Source organism: Miniopterus natalensis, chromosome 2 (genome assembly GCF_054644295.1).
Source record: "Miniopterus natalensis isolate mMinNat1 chromosome 2, mMinNat1.hap1, whole genome shotgun sequence".
NCBI classification, from domain to species: Eukaryota; Metazoa; Chordata; class Mammalia; order Chiroptera; family Miniopteridae; genus Miniopterus; species Miniopterus natalensis.
In genome coordinates this window covers 24,835,938-24,859,318 of record NC_142082.1, presented here as the reverse complement: position 1 = coordinate 24,859,318, position 23,381 = coordinate 24,835,938, and the positions used below count along the sequence as shown (strand labels likewise).

General features: G+C 42.2%; 1 protein-coding gene across 2 annotated transcripts in view; it reads right to left on the bottom strand.

Moving 5' to 3' along the window:
* The window catches only part of PSD3 (pleckstrin and Sec7 domain containing 3), a 338,824-nt gene that overhangs the window by 92,774 nt on the left and 222,669 nt on the right, over positions 1 to 23,381 (bottom strand). For both annotated transcript variants that reach the window (XM_087814210.1, XM_087814211.1), the window contains one exon: positions 1,612 to 1,655. In XM_087814210.1, the coding sequence (XP_087670336.1) occupies positions 1,612 to 1,655 (44 nt within the window). The remainder of the gene's footprint in view (positions 1 to 1,611; positions 1,656 to 23,381) is intronic.

The following is a 23,381-nucleotide window of genomic DNA, read 5'->3' as shown; positions in this document are numbered from 1 at the left end:
TAGAAGAATCCAGTTCTTGGGTAAACTCCCACTATCCACACATGGATAGGGCCCAAGATCAAGCTTTCGTGCACCAAATTGCCACTACACATAAATTATAAATAAAGCCTACAATAACAAAGTCAGTATCTCAAAAATCTAGATTTACAATACAGATCCTCAGAAGTGTATTTATTTGCTTTTATAGACAAATTTATAAAAGAATCCTTAAAATGTTCTCTCCTCTAGTGTGAATATGCTTATAACTATTTCATTTTTATTAATTTTCTCTCGAGTAGATATTCTAGCATAGGACAGAATATGCCTTTGCTGTTTCAGCAAGATTCTAAGTACATCATTTATGAAACTTTCTTAGGAAACCCACTTCTATTAAAGAGAGATTAAGCCAAAAATGATCCCTTTGGATCTAAGACCGCGAATTCTTATTAATCTTAATGAGTTTTCCTTGAAATGATACACTGTCTTTAAGTGAATCTCGTGATATCTATATGTACGTATGGACACATAAGCCATCACATATACTTGTAAATATTACACTCTCAACTTAAACTTTGAATCCCTAATTTAAAACAATACCATACGACCTTATAATTAGTGGAAACAATTCAGGAGGTATTGATATTTTCTGTTCTTTCTAGCATATTACGTGTGAGATGCAGTCAATTGCTAAACCACTTCTCCCAGTGCATATGAAAGAATAATATTCATCCCTATGCTAGGATTCTGTAAACAAGTTCATCACAGATTGACATGTAAGGTCGCACGGCAGAAAAATATTTATGGGTGTTTAATATGAGAGAATATCAAAAACAAAATTCACATGCAGTCCTAATTAAAAAAACATATTTGACCCAACTTCTTGACAACTTCATTAAAAATTTAGTAAAGATTCTTTCTTAATAATTTTTTAAAGATTAAATTCTTAACTGCAGCATTGATCAATGAAAATTGAACAAGAGTAGTATCTTCGGTCTACTTAGAGTTGGGTGTAATTAATCTGGAATAGTATCTCCCAAAGGACGTATCTTGAAACACTACATTTTACTGTGAAACAGAATCAGGAAACATTTCAAATCGTATTCCTCTCGTGGAGATCGGCAATATATATTGGCATTGTAGAAGCTTCTGGAAGTTCTACAGTTTAACATTTTTTAAGTTTGTTTAAATCTATCATTTCTCAAACGTAACTATCAATATCCCGGTGTAACCAATATCATAGGAAATAGGAATGGAAAGCCTTGATCTATGATGATAGGCCAGAGAGAATTAAAATAAGTGGATGGTACCAAATAATTTCATTTATGTTGGACTTTGAAATGTATGTAATTTTATCAGATTTTCTTTTAGAATTCTACTTTTAAACGGATACACTGAAAAGGAAATGAACTGCCTACAGGCACAGCAACCAGATTAAAAGCAGAGTAGCAGCATGCTGGGTTCAAAGGAGATGACATGGGATACTTGAGGTCTTATACAAAGCAGGCAAGACCCAGTGGAGAATGAGAGCTGTCGGTGCACATTTAATCCGTCTCTAGGATTGCCTCAGGCAGAAAGGAAGGCAGTAAGGGCGAGGACTTCATTTACTAAAAGGCTGACATTCAGTCTACTTACGCCGCCCATTCAAGCTTCTCGTTCTTGATGGAGTTGTAGAGAGCCTGTAAAGACAGAAAACAAGATGGAATTACTTTAATTCCATTCCACATTTTGAGTTCAGACGGTGACAGAAGGGAAAGGCTTGAGGGGCTCAGCAAGCAGCCCCCAGGCCCGGCAAACGAGCACAGGGTGAGCAGCATTTTGTGAAACAGGTGAACACACACCGCTGTCCTGCAGTTCACCACATAGATGCCCCTATATTGACACCCCCTTTAGAACACGGTATGATTAAGATCGGGCCACATATTTTCTCCTTCTTACGGTCTTGTAGCTTCACTAGTTTAGATACTGGAGTAATTATACCTTTTCATTAATGGAATAAGTATAACAATTTTCACAACTTAAAGAGCACGATACATGGAAGGGGAGCCAGTTATAAAAAAACATCTTAGAATAATTTCAGAGTTTCTATACCAATGACTGAAGCAGCTTTTACTGGTCTAACGTTACGATCCTGCTTTACAGTTAGTGTGATACTGGTGTGTGTGAGGTGGGGGACAGGGGGACAGAGCCTTGGTGACAATAATGACAAAGGCTCCCCTCCACCAGTCCCATGAGGCTGCATTTAGAGAAGTGCGGAGAGAGAAATATCTGACTCAAGACTCTGGAGGCTCTCACTGGATAAATGCCTTCTGAATGGATTCTATTACTTGTATGAACCATTTTGAACCCACAAGTGACAGTGGGCTGAGAAGCTACAATTGAAAAGAGACAGATCATTAAAAGTTTTTATAAACTATCATACTCAATACTACCCAGAGTACTTTAACAATGTGGTAAAGATTTTAAAAATCTCTTCATAAAGTAGTTGAGAATGATATCTTAAGTTCTGAAGTTTTTCTAATACATTCAATTCTGCTCCAGAACAAGTGTTGTTGTTTTTTTTCAATTTTTCTACCCGTGAGAATATTTTGCTTAAAGAGGTACTGAGTTCCAAATTAGAAAATTCTTGCTTCCTGATCAGTAATGGTAAACATACGGTAAAAAAACAAAACATACAGTATAACAAAAATTGGTTATAAAATATCTTGTAAAATTCAACAAACTTGGCATGTTTTAAGTCCAGTCCTCTCCTGTGTATACAACAGGACACACCTAAAAGGGGGATGTTATCCTTAACCTTTTCAACTGAGAAATTACACAGGGATTTTCATGAATCATTTTAGAGCTTTCTGATGATTCATTATTTTTCTTAAGAAAGCAAAATTTGTTTTGCAAATGCATCCAACACACTTATACCCTTGTCACAACTTCCTATCCCTTTATCTACTTAGCTAAGAACTGAATTCCCTGGATTTCTCTCTATCACAGGAATCACCTCCTGCCCCCTGCAGCCTAGAGCCCACGCTTGGTCACCTGAACCAGTGTTGTTAGTATCTTCTGTTCTATCTGTAACTGTCGACCAACCCCACTCTGACTTCTCCACATTTATATCCCATATATTAGTTAAGGTTTCTTTAGTTTCAAATACAAATACCTAAACTCTATCTTAAAGGTAAAGGGGACCTAATAGTTTATGTAGTCATAAACTATTAAATCATAAAAAGATATTAAGCTGGACTCAGGGACACAGAAATTTAAAACTCTCTCCCCTCTCCTCTCAACTCTTCTCTTTTCACCCCAAACATCTCCATTCCTTGTTTCTTTACTACACAAGAAATGTGTCTACAACAAGCAACACCCATTCACATCTTTGAGTCTCTCAACAACAGAAAACCAACAGTTCTTTCTCCAAGCTCCAGTTTGAAAAGATACCAACTGGTGTGATTCTCCAGAGTCAAGGGCGTTGGGGCATCTATAAAACAGATGGTAGCACCAGTGCAATCCTCCTGAACCTCACAGCCTTCCCTATTTGTATGTGGCTAGTTCAGAGAAAATGAAACAATAGCACAAATTAATGCCCCTGCAGGGTCATCGCCTCAAACTTCAGCAGAGCTTCATTCATGAGCCTCCTTTAACTTTTTCCCGTTTCCCCCGAAAGGCATCTACTCCCTTCTTCCTGATGTAAGGGAAGGGTGTCCCATCTCGGCAAGGCTGAGCCCTAACACTGGTCCCGATGCCTTCCGTCTGTGGCAGCATCCCCTTCACTGGCTCCACCCTAACAGGTTCCAATCGTGCATCTCTCCCAACCCCCTTCTGCGACTCAGTTACCACCTCTGTTCCTCAGCCTCTCTTTTTAAGCCAAGTTTCTGAGAGACGTTCCTGCAATTCTTATTTCCACTTAATCTCTTCAATGCAGGCAATCTGGCTTTTGTCCCCGATCCGCTATTAAAACTGATCACAGCAGAGTCACCAGCTCCCTTCAGTGCTAAGTTAAGGCCGCGTTTCAGTGTCCCTGCTCCTCTGCACCTTTTAGCAGCACCGACCCTCAAATATTTTCTTTCTTATTTCCTGTGACACGTACGCAGTCTCCTGAATGTTCTCCCCTCTCCTTGGATAACCCTTCTCATTACTCCTATCTCCCTCATCTTATCTCTTACGTATGAGTGAACTTATGGGCTTATCTCCAGCCCACGTGAGCTCCTGTGAACTTCAGCTCCACATGTCAGCTGCACCTGGATGTTCCCGAAGCATCACAAACTCATAAAGAGGAGCTAGGACACGAAGACCTAATAGAGAAAGTGTACTCTCAACCTTAGTAAACTGTATTGGTATAAAATATGTAATTTTTTGAGTACAGAAACATGACATATAAAGCACAAGGTAGTTAATGTCCGCGGTAATATAAAATACTCAAGTCAGGGTCCTAGTACAGTAGGCAGACAGACAGACATGAGCCGAGCAAGGTCGATGGGCCAGGGACAGACGGTCACCAGGGTGGAAAGCCCTGGGTGTCTAGCAACGGGTAAAACTGAGAAAACAAGGACCTTGCCCTAGGGTGACCTTTCCTCCCCAGCAGGGCCCCTAACCTTTCATATCAGTGGTCATGCAGTTTGTACCCTGATTAAGTTAATGATCTTGAGACAGGGAGAGTAGCTGGGCTGAAGCGGTGTGTATATGAGAAGGTGGCAGAGGGAGACTTAAGACAGAGAAGGCGATGTGAAAAATTAGAGCAATGAGACACGAGCCAAGGGATGCCGGCAACCACTGGAAGCTGGAAGAGGCAGGGAACAGACTCCCTCCCAGAAACTTTGATTTCAGACCTTTGGCCTCCAAAATTGTAAATGAATAAATTTCTGTTGTTTTAAGACACCAAGTTTGTGGCAATTTTGTTACAGCAGCCCTAGGAGACGAATACACCAGCGTATAAATGGAGGAAAGATGTCGGAATAAAGAATGACCATACCCACAGGTTGATTTTCAGAAATATTTCCAGAGTCGATCGTTGGGTAAAATGTAGCCTTTTACTATCATGGTCTCAACTGAAGGTCTGTGGGTACACACCAGAATCAGCCAAGAAATTTTTAAAACACTGATTACTGAGCTCCATCCCAGATTTACCGAATCATGTTCCCAGATGAAGAACCTACACACGAATATTTCCAAACGCCTGCATGAGGCTCTGATAGGAACCCTTGGTGAAAAGTCCCTGCTTTCCAAGTTTGCCAATATTTTCTCTAACTGAAGTTCCTGCCACTCAACCAGGGGCTAGACAACAGTCAGGTACCCCACTGAGACTAAACAGGGCAGCTGAGTCTTCAAATGCGAAGGAGAGAGCAAAGTAAATGGCTTAAATTACAGAGATCAAAGTATCTGGGTCTAAATTTTCCTTTAAGTTTTTGTTCCTCACTTTTGATTGCTCCTCGAGAAGATAAAATGCTACTTTACTCATGGCTTAGCATTGTCACTGACAGCCCACGCCTGCTTCTCTGAAGTTTCCCCATTACCATGCATTGTGTAACCACGAGTCTCCTCTCTCTCCGAGCACATTTTGCAGTCTGTGAAATTCATGCATTTTAGTTCAATCACCTCTAAACTCCAATGATTTCCCCACTCTGTGCTCCTTGAATTATTATGAAAAGTACAGAGGATGACATAGCTTCCAATTCCCCTCAGTGAGACTGACAGAGACCATGGTGAAATTTCACCCGGCAAGAAATGTGACACCATCAGCACCACGGCCATCCTTTTCAAGTGCAGTGCTGTTTCATGCAGATGAAGCACTTTTAAGTACAGAATTAAATATGCACCACTCTGGAAGTCTGATCAGAGACAGACTGTGTCTGAAAATGATATTGGTTAAAAATCAATGATAAAACTAGTTACACCAAATGAATTTCAAACTGGTCAGGAAAACTCAAAATACCCCAAAAACAACAGGCTTCAACTTGTCTTCCTCTCTATACCTTAATATCATATTGAAAAATGGCATTACCCGCTCATTAAAGAAGGCTCCCCTAAAACCAGTGTTTATAATGGACTCATTTGCCCCCTCTACTCCTGCAGGTTTTTTTGGTTTTTCTAAAATAAAATGTATCTTTATTGATTTCAGAGAGAGGAAGGGAGAGGGAGAAAGATAGAACATCAATGATGAGAGAGTCATTGATCGGCTGCCTCCTGTATGCCCCCTGCTGGGGATCGAGCCACAACCCGGGCATGTGCCCTGATGGGAATCAAACCGCGATCTCCTGGATCCTAGGTCAGTGCTCAACCGCTGAGCCACACCCATCTGGGCTACCCCTGCAGGTTTTTATACCTGTGCAGTATCAAAAAAGGTTATGGGTGAGAGTTATGTTTTGTTTTGTTTTTTTAAATTCCAGGAGGCAATTGTCAAGCAGAAGTAAAAAACGAAAAACAGCCTGAGCTTTGCCACAAGAGTGTTCATAGGCAGATCCGTTTTAGGGAGACGTACCCAATGGAGACGGGTCTCTAGAAACTGACTCCCTTTACACGACCTGTGTTCCAGTACCCAATGGACAGTTTTCATGTACCCAAGTTTAAAGGGGGTAAGTTAAATACATTCACAAGCCACCTCAGAGACATTCAACTCTTTAGCTCTCCCTCAGGGTGACAGAAGCATGCTCAGTGTCAAGTAACTTATCTTGAGTGTGTTGTTTTTTTCCACATCTATAGTCAGATCTATTTTTTTGGATGTAAACAGAGTCAAAATCGATGTCCCGGCCAATTAACTTAACCTTGTGTTGTGGTGCATGGCCAGGCCCGGCCGGCCATGGCGGGAGCATCTGACCATGAAGTGTCTGAGCCCTGAAACAGCTGCACCAGCACAAACCCATGACAGACACTACAAAATTAATCAGAAAGCCCTTGCCGTATTGAAAGGGTGTCTGAAGTGTAATTAGCTGGTATAATTCACTGCACAATAAACATTTCTGAGGACATTCTACAGGCTAGAGTGGCACCGTGCTGGGCTCAGGGGAACCCACCCCGCCTGCAGGGGCCACAAGGAGAGCAACACAGGGCCCTTCGGGTAACAAGCAACAGTCAGCTAACAGTCGCCTAACCTTTTACTTCCTACTTACAACGTGCAAGACACTGTCACACATGGTCTCTATCATGACATCACATCACATCACATGTATTTAGAGGAAAACTAAAACTAAACGGAAGAGAAAACAGACCGAATTTCAGAATTTGAAGGTGGGGTGGCATCTGGCTGTCACTAACTTGCCCCTGTAAGACAAATGAATTCATCTACCTGGACTTTATTTCCTAAATATGCAACATGAGAGGGTTACATAAGGCTATCGTTTTAGACCCTCTTTCAGATCAACCATTTTATGATTCTATAGGAAACAGGGATCTCAGGAATCACCTGGTCAAACTCTCAAACTGCTCCTTTCCCTAGTCCCTGCTCCCTTTTCCTGTGTCCCCCACTTTTTTTTGCCATGGTTACTGATTAGCAGGATCACTATCTGCCCTCAAATCCCAGGCATGAATCATAAATTAAAAAACATTTTAAAATTGCATGTGAACAAGAATGAAAATGGAAGAGAGGGGATGAGGGAGGGAAGGAGAAGAGAGACATTGGTCATTGATTTGATTCTCTAAGGGGGAGGAGGGCCTCACTGCAAAGAAATTTAGGGTGTGAGTGCCAAGGAGTAGCCAGGCAGCGATACAGAGAAGAGCAGTGAGCAGCTCCCTGGCATAACTGAGCTTGGTGGGTCAGAGAAACAGGGTCAGGGTCAGGGTCAGGGTGGCTGGAGCATGGTGGGCCCAGGGCATGGTGTGTCATAAGGGCAAACAGGTTGAGTAGGGCTGTTTGAACAAAAAACAAGGCTTTATTCTGTGTGTGTTGGCCAATCACTGGAGGATTTTAAGCAGTTGCCCTGGCTGCTGTATGGAGAAAGGGTTGGAAGAGAGCAAGGGAACTGGCAGCAAGGTTGGTGGCATCTGGGTGAGAGATGAGGTGACCTGGACTGGGAGATGGCAGTGGCAGATTTGGGGCGTATCAGGCTATCTTCCTAAATTATGGAAGAAGGCTGGCCCATTTTCGCAAACCTCAAGCACAAATTAAAACTTAGGTAAGATAGTTTCAACAGTGCACCTGAGATATATTGCTATCTACCAGTATTTAAAATCATTTAAGCTAAAAATGAGGTAGATATATTGTTATAAGACTGAAGGGATTGAGAACCCATTGACAGCAATTGCCTTTGGAGAGACTGGGGTGAGAAAGAGAATTTTCAGTATATAATCTTCTCTGTACTGTGTGAATGTTTTTCCCCTTTTTATTGAATTTATTGGGGTGACACTGGTTAACAAAATTATATAGGTTTCAGGTGCACAATTCCATATCATCTGTACAGTGTATTACATATACTACTTGAGTGCCTACCACATGGCACATACATTACTTTCTCAACTAAAAATCTAGATACTAGATTTTTAACTCCTTGCACATGATCAAATTTCTGCTTCTCTTTATTTCCCTCAATGCCTCATAAATTGTCTTGACCACAGCACATATTTTAAAAAAACATCGGTTGAGAAGCCAAGGATCTTGGTGATAATGATCTTAATACCACAATTACAATGAGAGACAGTAAATGTAGAAAAAAGACCAAAGGACTAGAAATCAGTAGACTTGTATCAAACCTGCCTCTTCCATCAGCTTGTGACTTTAGGCCACTAACACTAACCTCTGGTTTCTTTATCTGTAAAGATGGTGTAACAACACCTGCCTCACAGAGTCACGAAGATGAAATGAAAGCATCAATACGAAAACTTATGTGCTCTGTAAAACAAATATAAGTAAAAGGTACTCCTGCCGTCATGTGCAGTCCACTCCTGTCCTCCTTAGACTTGGACTTAACACCCAGCATCTCGCCATTCCACTCCCCTTAGCCAGTCAGCACCCCATGCCAGGCACACGCTGGGTGAGGGCAGAACCACTAACTTTCAATCAAACTGGCAGTTTGGCATCATGGGTGAATTATGCCAACAACTAACATTTACTGAGTAGTTAACAAGCGCCAGGACCCATTCCTAGGCCTGCACAAGCACTGCACCATCTACTCTTCACCCCAACCCCTGCGTTTCATTCCCATTTTACAGGTGCAGAAAATGGGGTGCAGACAGGTTAAGTATTACTAAGTGACAGATCTCAAAAGGGAACCATAGGGCAGTTCAATTGCAGAGCCTTTTAATTTTTTTCCTTGACTTTTTATTTTTTCTAAAAAAACCCTTTCACTTCCTGGGTCTACTTTGTGGCACACAAGCTGGCCTCTGCTACATAATTCTTGCCCCCAAACTGAGAAGGACAAGAGTACACCGTCCCTGTGTACTATACAGAGTATATGCGATATACTTCCAACTAGTACAGTATTCTCTCAAGGATCTTAGAACTTGCCACAAAACTCCAACCTGGGCATCCAACTCCATTTTACAGCTGGAGTCCTGTCTGTTTTAGGAGACACCAGGCTGGGTGTCTGACAAGTGAAGGACGACCCTCCATATGGTGGACATTTATTGAGTCCTGTTACATGCTGGGCTCGGGGCTGAGCACGTAGGTGCCTTTTAAAATTTAACCTTCTACAACCTGCGAAGTCTGATTTACTCCACTGATCTCAAGGCTGGGGATTAGGCAGACTGTTACCTGCTGCAGGCTGTAGGCTGCCAGATCAAAGGCAGGATGCCTGCTTCAACGTGCGAAAAGAAATCACCACAGTGACTCCATCTTGTTGGACAAATTGCACTGACCTTGCTGACTTGCCAAAAGAAGTTATTTGTTGAGAAAGAACTTTTCAAGGACTGTACAAAATAGCTGTGCTTTTCAAGGACTTTACAAAAAAAAAGTTTCTTTCCCTGTAATGGAAAGAGATGTCCACGAGAAACCAATGACTTGTAAAAGATAAATTTCCCTCCAATCACAATTCTTGGTAAACAACTCGTGTAACCTGAATGTCCTTTTTCCCTTTTTCTTTTAAAAGCCCCTGTACCTGATCTCTGGAGGGGACACTTTTATGGTTGCTGCTAGAATCTGTGTTCCCGAGTTATAACTCAAGACCCCGAATAAATGCTTTTCTTGCCTTGCAGACTTGCCTTTTTCTCTTGGTTGACAAATGTGAACCTCAGATAAACAATGCGTAACTTTTTTTTTTTTTAAGCACAAGTATGCCTCCAAATTTTGCAAGAGACATATTTATACTAAACATTATTCATTATTTATCTGAAATTCAAATGTAACTGGGTGGTCTGTATTTTTACTTGCTAAATAGGGCAAAACCCTACCCTGGTGATGGAGTTATTAGTGGCAAAGCTGGCACTCAAACACAGGGCTATCTGACTCCAGAGCCCATGTTTTTATGCACTACTCTGTACTTCTTTTTCATTCCCAAAATGGACTTGCTATGACAATGTGAAAACCCTGCTGGGAACAGGATATGAATCACAGGTAACGAGGTATTTTCAGAGAGGCATAGATGGAAGGATGGCACCATATATCATGAAAGGATCCTCACCTGCAAATCCATGTGGGCATTAGAAACTAGTGCCCAAACCATGCTGCAGATGTGAGTTAATGTAGCAGTCCTTAGAGCTTGGGAGCTTGGACAGAGTTAATGTGATTAAGGTCTTAGTGAGTCATCACCTTCTTCCATATGAGCATCCTTCAGCATGTGTACCTATTCTCTGACCTGTGCAAGCAAGAGCCTTTTCAAAGTCATTGCAATCACAGTCATCTCCTGGTTTTGTTTTTAATTCTTGCATCCTGATCCTCTGGCACTGTAATTTATTTATCAAAAATTTGTCTGGTCTGTGGCTCAGTGAATTAGAGCATCGTCCCGTGTACAGGAAGGTTGACGGTTTAATTCCCAGTCAAGGGCACGTACCTGGGTTGTAAGTTTGATCCCTGCCCTGGTCCAGGTGTGTGCAGGAGGCAACCAATTGATGTGTCTCTCTCACATTGATGTTTCTCTCTCCCTCACATTGATGTTTTTCTCTCTCTCTCTCCCCCTCTCCCCTCCACTCTCTGAAATCAATGGAAAAAAATATCCTCGGGTGAGGGTAAAAAAAAATTAAAACAACAACAACAACAACAACTTGTCTGGATTTGGATAGCTAAGCCATGCTTTTGAAAAATATAACAGTAACCAATCTTTTCAAAGAAGATTCTGGGTTGTATTTGCCATAATCTGTTGTGAGACCCTCTTGTTGGTGAACCTTGCTTGTTGGGGTGTGGCAGGCACGTACCATAATAAAGGATGCTTCACAATTTTACAACATAAGGAAAACATAAATTCTAAGTGACCTTGTAAATTATGTGCAGTATTTTTTAAATACCCGATCAAATTGATCAATTATATTTAATGATTATGGAGACAGGATGATAAAGTTAATGTACACAGTTAAAAATTGTTTGCTGGGCAACATGCAGTGCTCTTTTTGTAAATGGCTGGTAGAAACGACCCCTGGGGGACTTTGACATTTTGAGAGATCTCCAGGCAGGGCATTTGTTCTGACATTTCCATGCATCAGACAGAGCAATGAAGACAAATGGAAATAGATTTTATCTAAAGCAATCAATGCAGCCAAATTAAATAATCTAATCCAGTGGCTACCAGGCTTTTGGATTTCATAAAATGGAAAATTTTCAAAAGAGGTTTTGAGAACTCACATAGGATTGTCAGCTTTTTATTTAGCCAAGTGAGAAAATAAATTTAATAAATGAAAACAAAACAAATACTATCACCATCATTCCATAAAAAATAAGTAATAAAAACAATCTCAAAATAAGGACTGTTTCCCAAGAAAGGACCAGTCTTACACTAACATTTTCACTATAGCTGAAAACTTTGGCAGTGACTAGCAGAAGAACACAGTCTAGTCCCATAACTGCTAGAACATTGTTTTGCAAAAGATGTAATTTTTAATTTATTTTTTTATTTTATGTATTTATTTAAAAAATATGTCTTTATTGATTTCAGAAAGAGGAAGGAGAGAGATAGAAACATCAATAATGAGAGCGTCATAATCGGTGTCTCCTGCACGCCCTCACTGGGGATCGGCCCTGCAGCCCGGGCTTGTGCCCTGACTGGGAACTGAACCCCAATCTCCTGGATCATAGGTCTATGCTCAGCCACTGGGCCATAATGGCTGGGCTAATAGATGTAATTCTTTAAAAGACGTCTCTGTTACTTGGTGTTTGCTAAACACAAAGTTAATTAGGATACACAAAGCAGTCTAGTCACTCCAGTTTCATACGTACCTATGTATGCTATTTTCCTTGCTATTCATTTTTAATTTTTATAAAGGCAATACATACATATTTTATAATAAAAAATTACTAAAAGACTTATAATGAACATAACAATCCCTTGCTTTACCTCTGATTCTTGCAGCCCAGAGGTAACCTCTAAAAACATATTTTTTAATCCTCACCTGAGGATATGTTGTTTATTGATTTTTTCTTTTTTTTGAGAAAGAGAAATATCAATGTGATAGACAAACATCAATCGGTTGGCTCCCGTACAGCCCCGACTGGGGATTGAACCTGAAACCTGGGTATGTGCCCTGATGGGAATCAAACCTGTCACCTTTTGTGCCCAGGATGATGCTCCAATCAACTGGGCCACCCGGCCAGGGCAGAGGTAGCCTCTTCCAACTCCTTGTGCGTTTTTCTATTTCAGTAAGAACTAGACTTGCAGTGTGAAACTGGAAAATTAGCACTGAGCTGTCCACACACACACACACACACACACACACACACACACTGCTGACTCTTGCTCTCTCCTCTCCTCACTCCCAGTCCTTCCACTAATATCGCACCACAATCCCACTTTGGAGGCAAGTCACTGTTCAGTGCCCACATCACTGCGACTCTGTAGCTGTAAGTCGCCCCTGAGCTATGTGCACGTTAAGCTACCTTCGCTTTTTATGAACTTTGTTTTCCCCGGGGTTGCCCACCGCCTCACTTTGTTGCTGTTGTCTTCACTTCCTAAGGGCCTCTCTCTAAGTCATCTGCTCTCTCCCCAAGAGAGCTGCGGATCTCTCCCGCGGGTGGGCACGGCGCGCCCTCAGTGGCACCGCTGGGAGCGCCCTGCATGCTCCCTCGCCACCATCTCCTGCACGCCTGCGTCCCAGGGCGTCCCTTCCCCATCACCGGGGCTCCCTCGGCCTCTCGCGATCACGTTCCCTGGTTGCTGCTTAGCCCGCCTTCTCCTCTTCAAATAACTGAGACGCGGCACATGGGTGAGCACAGAGGGAGGAGACTGCCGACTGTGAAACGCGTGCACGTTTCCCTTAATCCTGCTATTCTGAACGTGGGACTCTCACTACGGCCTCGACTGAGGATGATTTGCTAAATCAGAAGTCTCTGGGCTCATCTCCCCAGGCAGGAGCTGCGGATGTGGGGAACACGGTCACTGGGATATACAAAGTAGAGGAGGCCACCTGGAGTGTCCAGTTCCTCATTTTAGAAGTTTTAATGGGATCCTCCTGTTCCGACCCACTGCCCTCAGAGGCAGCCAGTGCCTCCAGTTCCTAGGCCTTTCCTGTGTTCCGGGGGGGGGGGGGGGGAAATCAGCCCTTTCTTTCCTTGGCTTTGGGTTTCAGACACTTAGGTTTCAGCTTTCTCTGGGGTACTAAACTAGCTAACAAATCTGTGTGCTTTCCATCTTTCAGACTTTGTTGACATCTTGAGGGAATCCTATCTTGTCCTCTGTGTCCCTGAATATCTGAATTCTACTGTCATTTTAGTGTGTTTATGTAGGCAGAAATAAAAGCATACTGTTACCTTAAACTCTGAGTTATACTTTTGCAGCATATAAATACCACTTACTCATGGTCTCAGAGATCACAGCAGGGTGCTGATGAGGCATACAAAACCTCTAAACACACTGCCCAATCATAAGAAAAGTGTTCTGGAGGGCCTTTCTAGTTCACCTGTTTTTAAAAGTGTTTTGGGGAACAGAACTAAAAAAATCAGCAAGCCCCTGGCGCTTTATCATCCCTCTGACAGTGAAAGGCCTTTCTCTCCAAGCACGTTTCTGTCTCTGTCTGCCCATTAGGACAGCCAGTTAAGCTGACCCTAACCCTTCAGTTTATTTATGCTGGATTAGAAGAGAACTCCAATAAAAAGCTGGATAGAAATGAATTCCCCTCTCCTGAGCTGCTGGGCACCAGGGTCTGGAGAAGGCCCAATGCCTGCTGTGGGCACCCTGGCATGGCCCAGAGGCTTCCTCAGTTGTAGAGTTAGAGCTGGCCCTACTGAACTGCACCTTGGTGCAAGGAGAGTACTGTGTCTGCGATGGATTTGTAATCTTGTCTGATGTACCTCTAAGATATTGCAGGTGTGGCTCCCACCACGACAGTAAGTAAGTTGTAATCTTTTTTTCTGGTGGAGGGTCTTGCTTTCAATTTCTACAAAACTGCACATCTGTGAAGCACAATAAAGCGAAATGCAAAAAAATGACATGTGCCTATAGTGGGATCACGCAAAACCCTGGCTCCTCAGGTTTGAATCCGGTGATGAAGCGGACGCTGAGGTCTCCAGCTGCCTGGGGACACATCCTAACATTCAACTGCAGGCTACAGCCAGCGTCCTTTCAGGGGGTGAGTCAGACTATGCAGAGAGGGCCTCAGCCAGTACTTTCTTAAAAATTCTGACATGAAACATTCTAAGTGATCTACCTAGAAGAACACATTCCACTGAAACCAGACGGTGTGTGTACACAGACTGTACACTAAATGTTGTACCGTCCAATGTGGTAGACTGGATTTTAAAAATGTAATGAAAAATATCTACTTACAGGATAAGGTAATGCTCAAAATTGTAATTAAAGTCAGACATAGAAGAGTAACTCCCATGATAAATACTGAGGAGCCACCTTGCCCAGCTATTCATGGTTTCTATATCACTATGGATGAGTAAATTAAAAACAAAAAAATCTCCAAAAATCTCCTATTAGTCCCTAAACTGAATGCAATCCCTGAATTCTAAACAGGCGAGCAGGCATGATCTGAAAACAGACTGCAATAAAGGAAAGACACCATCCTGGAAAACGCAGGCCATCTGGTCACCGTGCATAGTTCCACACAAGAGCTCCTGACGGTTAACTTCAGGTATCATGATGCTACTAACCCCCCGGGACCTGCAACAACAACACAAAATTCCCAGTACAGCATTCTTTTTTCTCCCTTATCTGTCATCGTAACCATATTTCACAGCTTTTTCCTCTTCCCTCTCCATGATTTTGACAGGGGCATTATACTACTTGCCAGGAACGATGGCGGGAACCAGCATTTTCTTTACAATGTTCAAGTCCTGTGTGGAAGCTGAGAAAGCCCTGCTTTAGGACACCACCACTGGAAGAGTGTGTTCAACAGAAAGGCACGGGCGTAGCAGAGCAAAAATGCAGTGTTGACACTGGGAGTTATTCTAGAGACACTTACACCAAGCACACACCACTGGCACTTCAATCAAGTGAAAATAGGTAAATAGTGAGCGGTGAGGTGAAGATCTGCTTTTAATTACATTCAAGGGTCAACAAGTGTCATCTCATCAGGAGCATAGTTTGTTCAACATCCATTTTTAAAAAAAGTATTAATTTACAAGGAAGTTCTGGCAAGATCTGAGAAATTCAGAAACCCAACAACAAAACCAGTATCATTTTGTTAGCTTCATAACAGAATGGTTTTAAAAATAAAACCGAAGGTAGTGAAAAAACCAAAGGCACTCTATTTTGGGGCAAGGCTGACTCAAGTCTTGAGAGCATTCAACAGCTATTGATAATGATGTTGTCTGTAGAGCTACCTTCCAGGAGGCGCTAGGCCTCTTCTTAAGACCTCCGTGGGGTAAAGATTATATGAAAGCATCAAAATGTGTTAGTCTGGCAGAATCACACCTGAACGGAAAGCATAACTTTGATAAAATTATGGCAGAGATTTTAACCTGGACATAATCAATCGGAGGGTCTGTGGGAGGAGTTCTTGAGCTCACGGGAAGAACCCTGTTATAGCAGACCTCTAGGGTTGCTAACAGCCCCCCTCAACTCCCTCTCCTTTTCCGTTCCTCCTCCGTGTCTGGTTCACTGGGTCTGCATGCACCAGACTGCAGTCCTTCCTTTTCCCTAAATAATCCCTTTGCTGATGGAATACCTAGTCGATACTGTTTTCTAGCTGACGACTTCTTGCAACACAAGTAGTAACTCCAGTGGGAAGAAAGTAGAATCAATAAAAGAAAATTAGAGTTCTGGAGATAAAATTGTTTTTATCTTTGCATTACCAGATTTACTTTGTGAGAGACACCTCCTCCCTCCTTCTCTCATGTGCCAGGGTTTTAACTAGTACAGAGAGAAGTTCTTGATATTCTGACTCCAAGAGTTTAAATCCACTGTCCTTCTGAAAGGATCCGGCTAACGAATGAATTTATGAGGTTAACAGATGTTCTGCTTCAATTTAAGAATAAAAAAATACGTAAAAAGACATTTGTAGGGAAATTTTCACATTTTGACTAAGAATTTCCCCCATATTATATGACATAGACATTTTTGAGTAGACAGCTATAAATGACCCATCTGACCGGAACCTCCTTCCCAGGCACTAGACTCAGTGCAAAGAAAAAAGGGGATGCAGTAAGGAAATGCAGCTATCTGCAAATCTCTCAGGGGAAGCTCCCGGCTGCCAAAGGGCATCGGAATGATTTCCTCAAGGCTCCTTACTGTATAGATTGATTCTCAGGGGAGAAATGATTAATATTTACCTAACAATGCTAAAGAAATAACAAGCCAAGCCTGTGCAGGATGGAGAGACTAGAGTTGATGGTGCCTTTCAACACTATTGCAACATGTTTAGCATGTTTAACATGTTTATGGTTAACATCTAGCACAGGAAGAGGTGTATTCAAAGTACATACACAGTTCACCTTCCCTGGATCTAGCTCATCACTCAGTCTTTGGGTTCCTTTTACAGAGGAAAGAACCCCCATCAACCCCCACAAGGTTTCTAAAATTAACATTATTCAGAATAAAGATACCATCTTGTCAACCCCTGCATTTTGTGGATGAGCCTCAGGGAGGAGTGACTCACCTAGGCGCCCACTGCCAGTTAGTGAGCAGAACCCAGGCCAGACCACCAGCACCAGCACCAGGGCACGGGGCAAAGGGCCCACACTCTCCTCTGGCACCACCCAAAGGAGTACCAGGGGGCTCCCTCTGAAATTTCACTGTTGGAGAAATTGATTTCTTTGAATAATAGCTTTAAATAGTTCATCTGAATCCAAACAACAGTAAATTAAAACAGTCTTGGTGTAATCTCTAGTCTCGTAACTATTCCTAAAAAAATGCCTCAAGGATTCAACCATGCATCTTATGTTCACCTGGAACAACATAAAGAAACAGAAGCATTGAGCTGAGATCTCCCCAAACTATAATGTATAATGTATAAGGTAGTTTGGTAAGAGACAGGGAAGGAAAAAGGGATATCACCAACATGAATTTTTAGATTTATGTTTTAAACCTATAGTTGACTTACTCAAGTTAAAAATTAAATCACACCAAAATAATTTATATTTGAGGTGTACCTAGATCCAGAGGAGGAATGTGGAAATGTATGGCAGAATTGAGGCTTAATCACCATCTTCTTATGCTGCACACACCAAATTCTAGAGTATTCACCTTTCAAGAAATTGGTTCCAAAATGTTACTTCTGTCAAAGGAAGAGCAACCAGCGGGCTCTGGCAGCAGGAAGGTCTGCACTGCCCCCTCATGGCCAGGAGCCTCACTGGTAACTCTTCCAGTATCAGACCCTTCACTGACGAATAACTTAAACCCAAGTCAGACATGCATTCTCTACAAAATGCCTAAATATTCTTCCAAAACAACTTGACGTTTATGACCTGCCATTTTATCTGCTCCAGAATTTGATGTAAACAATGTTATCTAGAAAAAAAAAAAGCCACACTCTATCCAGAGGTCTAAAGAGAGTTTAAAATACCTTAAAGAAAAAAAGAAAAGGCCACACAAAGAATTGAGTTGAAGAAACTAACTTATAGACTGTTTCAGTAGTTTAAATAATATTCAATATGAACTACAAAGGATTAGAAAATACAATTTTCTGAATTTAAAATGAGAACAAGGAAAGCTGCTAAGATATTTTGCTAAAATCAAAGGCAAGAGTACCAATCCTCTAATAAGCCCTTTAACACTAGCTTCAAATGAAGGGCCAAAAAGAATAATAAACTAGATAAAGAGTGAGGACTATGATGAATCGATATTTAAATAAATCATTAGTTTTTAACGAACAATAAAACAGAAGTTAAAATTGCAAAAAAATGAAAGCTTTCAAGGAATATGAGATATGTTCTAACTCCAACTCTCTGAGAAGAGGCAACAGTTATTATACCTGTTCTAGAGAGAGCCAGAGCTCCAAAGAGACAAAACTAAACCCCAGTACGGCATCGAGAATTAATGGTACCTTCCCCTTTCTTTGGGGGGGGGGGGGTGTGTGGCGAGAGGTAATTTCTTCTGATCATTAGGTTAGACATTTTGCACTTTGAATGAAGCATCGGATAATCAAAAGTGTTATTTACATGATTAGCAGGAATAAATACTGGTTTAAGTGCTAAAAAAGTGCTACTAGATTTAAGTAAGGTGAACGAGAGTTCTGATTATTAACCTCTGGAGTAAAGTGTATATCCTGTAGATAGGATATATGTTGCTACGTATTTATACACATCTATAATGTAATTCAGTTCACTGCATTCAGGGTACAAGCCTACAGCATTATTCAGTTCACTTCATTTAGGGAACAAAAATGGCTAGTGAATGATTAAGTTCAATTTATCTAATTTCCTAGTCTAATGGTTTTCTATTAGCTACTTCTCCTGTTCAATTTTAAAAGACTACATAATCCTATAAAAATATCTCTTGTGAGATACTGGGAACTTGGATACATTCTTCAATACACATTCCAGAACTTAGCGACCACATATGCCTCAAAAATATAATTTATAAAAATGTTACTATAATCTCCAATGTACCATGTGACAACCTATTAACTACAATTCTACCAGGAGTGTTTTATACTGTTCACTCCTTGCAATGTTTGCAATATGCCCAAAAAAGGCTTGGCTTTCTCTTGCACAGATGCATAACGGAGAAGAGAGCCTGTTCTGGGTAACAGGCAGGGAAGACATAGGGAGTCTTCATTTCGCATCTATGCTAGATTCCAACATGAAAGTACACAACCATGATTCTGGGTGAAGAAATAATATTGCAAAGCTTAAATTATCACAGGGATTGCTGAGAGCTGATGATGGTCTGTTAATTCCCCGAAGCCTCTGACTGCATACTGTGGGTAAGATCCATTCTAAAACAAAATCTAAAGATGCTTCTTAGCACTCTTCATAGAAGCCCATTTTAGAGGCGTGTTGAGAATCATGCCTACCCACATCTGGTGATTTAACAATACAACAGGCCACCCAGGTCCCTCTCAGCGGGAGATGATAGTCACCACGCCACAGGAGGTCTGGGAACAGTTTCAGTAGAAACCAGTACATCCCCATGCAGGTCACAGTAACAGGACTGTGCGGACACGTTTCTCCCTAAAGCTACAGCTTTTAAAAAATACTAAGGAGGGAATACAGCTGAAGACGTTCCAGCCAGAAAATTTGCTAATGATTGATGGGGTCAGATCCCACTGTGTCATAATCTAAGGGGGTGGATGGGAAGCCAACATGTTTCTTAAAGTCACACTAAGGCATTCTGTCGCCTTCTCCCCGCCCCTGCCATATTTTGAGGGGAACCTATCATTACCAAAGTCTTTTAATAATCTAAGTGTCAGAGAAGGGGGACTGGGAGGGTACAAGCCTAATGTCACTCTCAGTGGGTGTGGATATCGAACCCCTGAGAAGGCTGAAATGACACTGAGCTCCCCCTCCTGACGCTTTTTCTGTGCACTGTCAAACCTCCAGATCCCATCACAATCGTCTCCCTCTCCAGCCGCACAGTTCTGTGATCCTATGATTCTATTATTCCATTTTTAAACCTGTGGAGTGGGAGTGTTTCTGAGCACCCTGCTCACACAGATGGTGGTGGGAAGACTCTCAAGAATATGTTGCATGTAGTAAATGCCCATTTCACTACGTAATCACTCCCTTCACATTTCATATGAACAGAGACCATGTTATCCTACAGACAGACTTAAAAAAACAAACAGTGATTAAAGGCAGCCCGGCATCGGCACACATACATGTAAGGAGCAGGAAGGGAGAAATCCTCCCCAGTTCCACACACCTGAGGCTGAGGGCTCCGAACAAGACAGGGATGGGGTATGACAGGGCCAGGTCGCCGCTGTGTATCGGCTCCACATACTGGGGGCAGAGCAGGAGGGAAAGCAAGAGGAACTCACCGAACGATAAAATCACAGAGGATGTCTGTGTTCCCGATGTTCTAAAAATACACCGCACTGACAAATCATTCGTCAGACACCCTTCCTGAGACTAAAGGCAAGATCAACGTGCCAACCGACACTTTCCCCAAATCATGTCATTCTGAGCACTGCCTCACCCTTCTCTTCCACAAACTGGCTCTTTACAGACTGACCCAGCCACAGCCACCTTCGCATCTGGAGTTCAGACCCACCCCTCTCACCTAGTCTCACCTGATTCTCCCAGAGCCATCCACACCTTACTTTCCCAGGCTGCCACTGAACGCCGGACACCGGCAGAGGTGGCACCGGATTTTGTTATCCTAACATGCAATCGTCCACATGGCTTAACACGGCATTTCTTTACCTTGGTCTCCTTCGCAGAAAACTCCGAGGAGTTGGAGATTTTCATGGACTTTGACCGGTGGGACTGCCGCCGGATAGAATCCTCCCGGGAGTATTTCACGGACCCCGAGGTCCTCACCCGCACCTTGCTGGCGCTCTGAACACTGTTCACGCCAATCATTGCGAAGGCTCACCGGGGAAGGGGTTTGGAGAAATAAAAAGGCACTTTCCAGGCGCTGCAAGGCTCGAAAGCCGGAGGAGCTCTGCCGGGTTGTGCCTGAGCAGCTCGGAGCGCTGCGGTCGCGTTGGCTCAGCGAGCACCAGGCTGCCTCCCCCAGCGCCTCCAACTACCCTGTTTGCAGCCAGTCTGATTGTTCCAGGCGCAGCTCACGTCACTGGCTGCGAAGGGAGGAAAAAAATGCAATCCCACCCCTGCTCCTTGGCTCTCTTTTACACACACACACACACACACACACACACACACACGCACGCACTGGAACAAATGGCAATTGGCCAGGCAAGCAATTCATTAACATTCCAAATAGCAACACTATTTCTCTGCTGATATTGTGCAGCAAGCTCATTAATGTCAACAACATAATAGAGATACCACAAATAAAAGTCTCAAGTAATATGTGAGGCACCATGTGAGGTGGGGACCGGCGATAAATTTCCAAGAGGAAAACAAAATTCCGCTGGACATCAAAAGGCTCCATCAATTACAGGCTAGTAAATGGATGGTAGCCACAGAGGCATCTCAATGGCCATTTATTTTCTTCTCTTTCCTGTTCCAGGCCACACATTGTTTAACAGTAATTCAAACTGTATAGCTTTCTGAAGCATTAAATGTTTCTTACAGCCTTAGACTACTACAGCCAGATATTTAAACAGGAATTATGTCAGCCTGTAGGAGAAATCAAGAATAAAAATACTATGCTACCTCCCTGACATACTGAAAAGTTACAAAGAAAACTGGCTGGTGAGCACGTTAACTTTAAATATGGCTCAGGGTGAGACCAATAAAGCCAATGCCGATCAGTAAGGAGCAAGGGGCTTTTCCAAGAGCTGCAAATGCTGCCGGTGTACAGGAACGGGTGCAACCTTCTGAGGGAGAATTACAAATCGGAGATTATTAGGAGCCCAGATAATTTTAGCTCCTGACACTTGAAGTTAGCTTGGGGCATGACACTCAGGATCCCTGTGCCTCACTTATCTAACATCCCAAGGGTAAGGAGGGTCAGCCAGAAAAGCCTCCAGGTAAGGGAGGGTTTAGTGATTATACAAGTAACAAAATTTAAAAGCAGTTTGTAAAATGCTAATCTGGGAAGCGTGTGCCAATCCCACTCCTCAAATCTGAACTTTTCTTTGGTGATTTGGGATCACAGGTTTTGTACAGTGTACGGCACAGTGCTGAGCTCTCTTTAAGGCACACAGGGCTGTTTCCTCCACTGTCAGTGAGCCCAGGTGAGGTGCTGTGTGGGCCTGGGCTTTCTTTCACCCTCACATCACGGCTTCCTCCTCCCCTCCTCTAGACTCCTTCACCTTCCATCTCTTTCAAGTACTTGATGCTTCAATTAAGCAAAACAAAGACATTAATTTTGGTAGAATCTGGTCTAAAATAACAAAAGGTAATAGGTTTTGGAAGATCTTGGGGATCTCCTCTTAAGAATGCACTGAATTTAGGGTCTATGAGGTTATTTTAGAGATTGGGAGGTACGTGTTCCTCTCTTGACAGGTAATTTAAAGCAACTGAATAACTGTCCTCTAAAGTGAACTTAAAAAATGTTTCTGTAGAGACTTTATACTTATATGTAACAAAGACAAAAAAAATTGGTGTAACTATTTAACACTATGATAAAACTGATCATTAGGAATATGCATCATTCTAACAAGCATATGATGATCCTAGAGGCAAACATCCCCACTTAACACAAGCCTGAGGTAAAAGCCAAGAAGGAGCTAACAGCAGAGCCAAGATAAAAATTTAAAGAGGATTATGTAAAAGACACGAGAGACCCTGCCTCCATGTAGCATAAACACAGAGCACCGGTTTAAAAGAAACGCATCTCTGGGTTATTTGCCAGTCACCATAATGAGAAGTTAGAATATGTCTCCTGATGAACTTAATTTCCTTTTCTCCGCCAAAAGGGTTACATAAAAGGGCTGAAAACCATGTGCTAAGCATGTCCAGAAATGAAATCTGATATACAACTTGATTTTTGGTAGAGTTTAGCAGAAATGTGCTATCTTTATCCAAATACAACGTCTCATTATAATGTTTGATGCTGCGAGAATTTAACTTGTGTTTATATGAATTAGCCTATGGTAAAACTGACTTCGTTATACATCCTTTTGCTTAAAGTTGCAGGCCCTATTGACAACATTCAGCGAGGACTCAATGTATGTTATCTTTACCCAAAGACTGCCCAACTGGCTAAATTATTATTCCTGTAATGTCATAACTAAAAGTAAAAAACTTTCACCTGTTTAACCCTCTACTTTACAGAAGTAACGTATGATCTCTCACTTTGATAACATGGCAATTCTGCGAAGTGGGTGAAATGATATCACAGTCCCCACTTTTCAGAGGACGAGTCACTTGAGGAGGTGGCAACAGA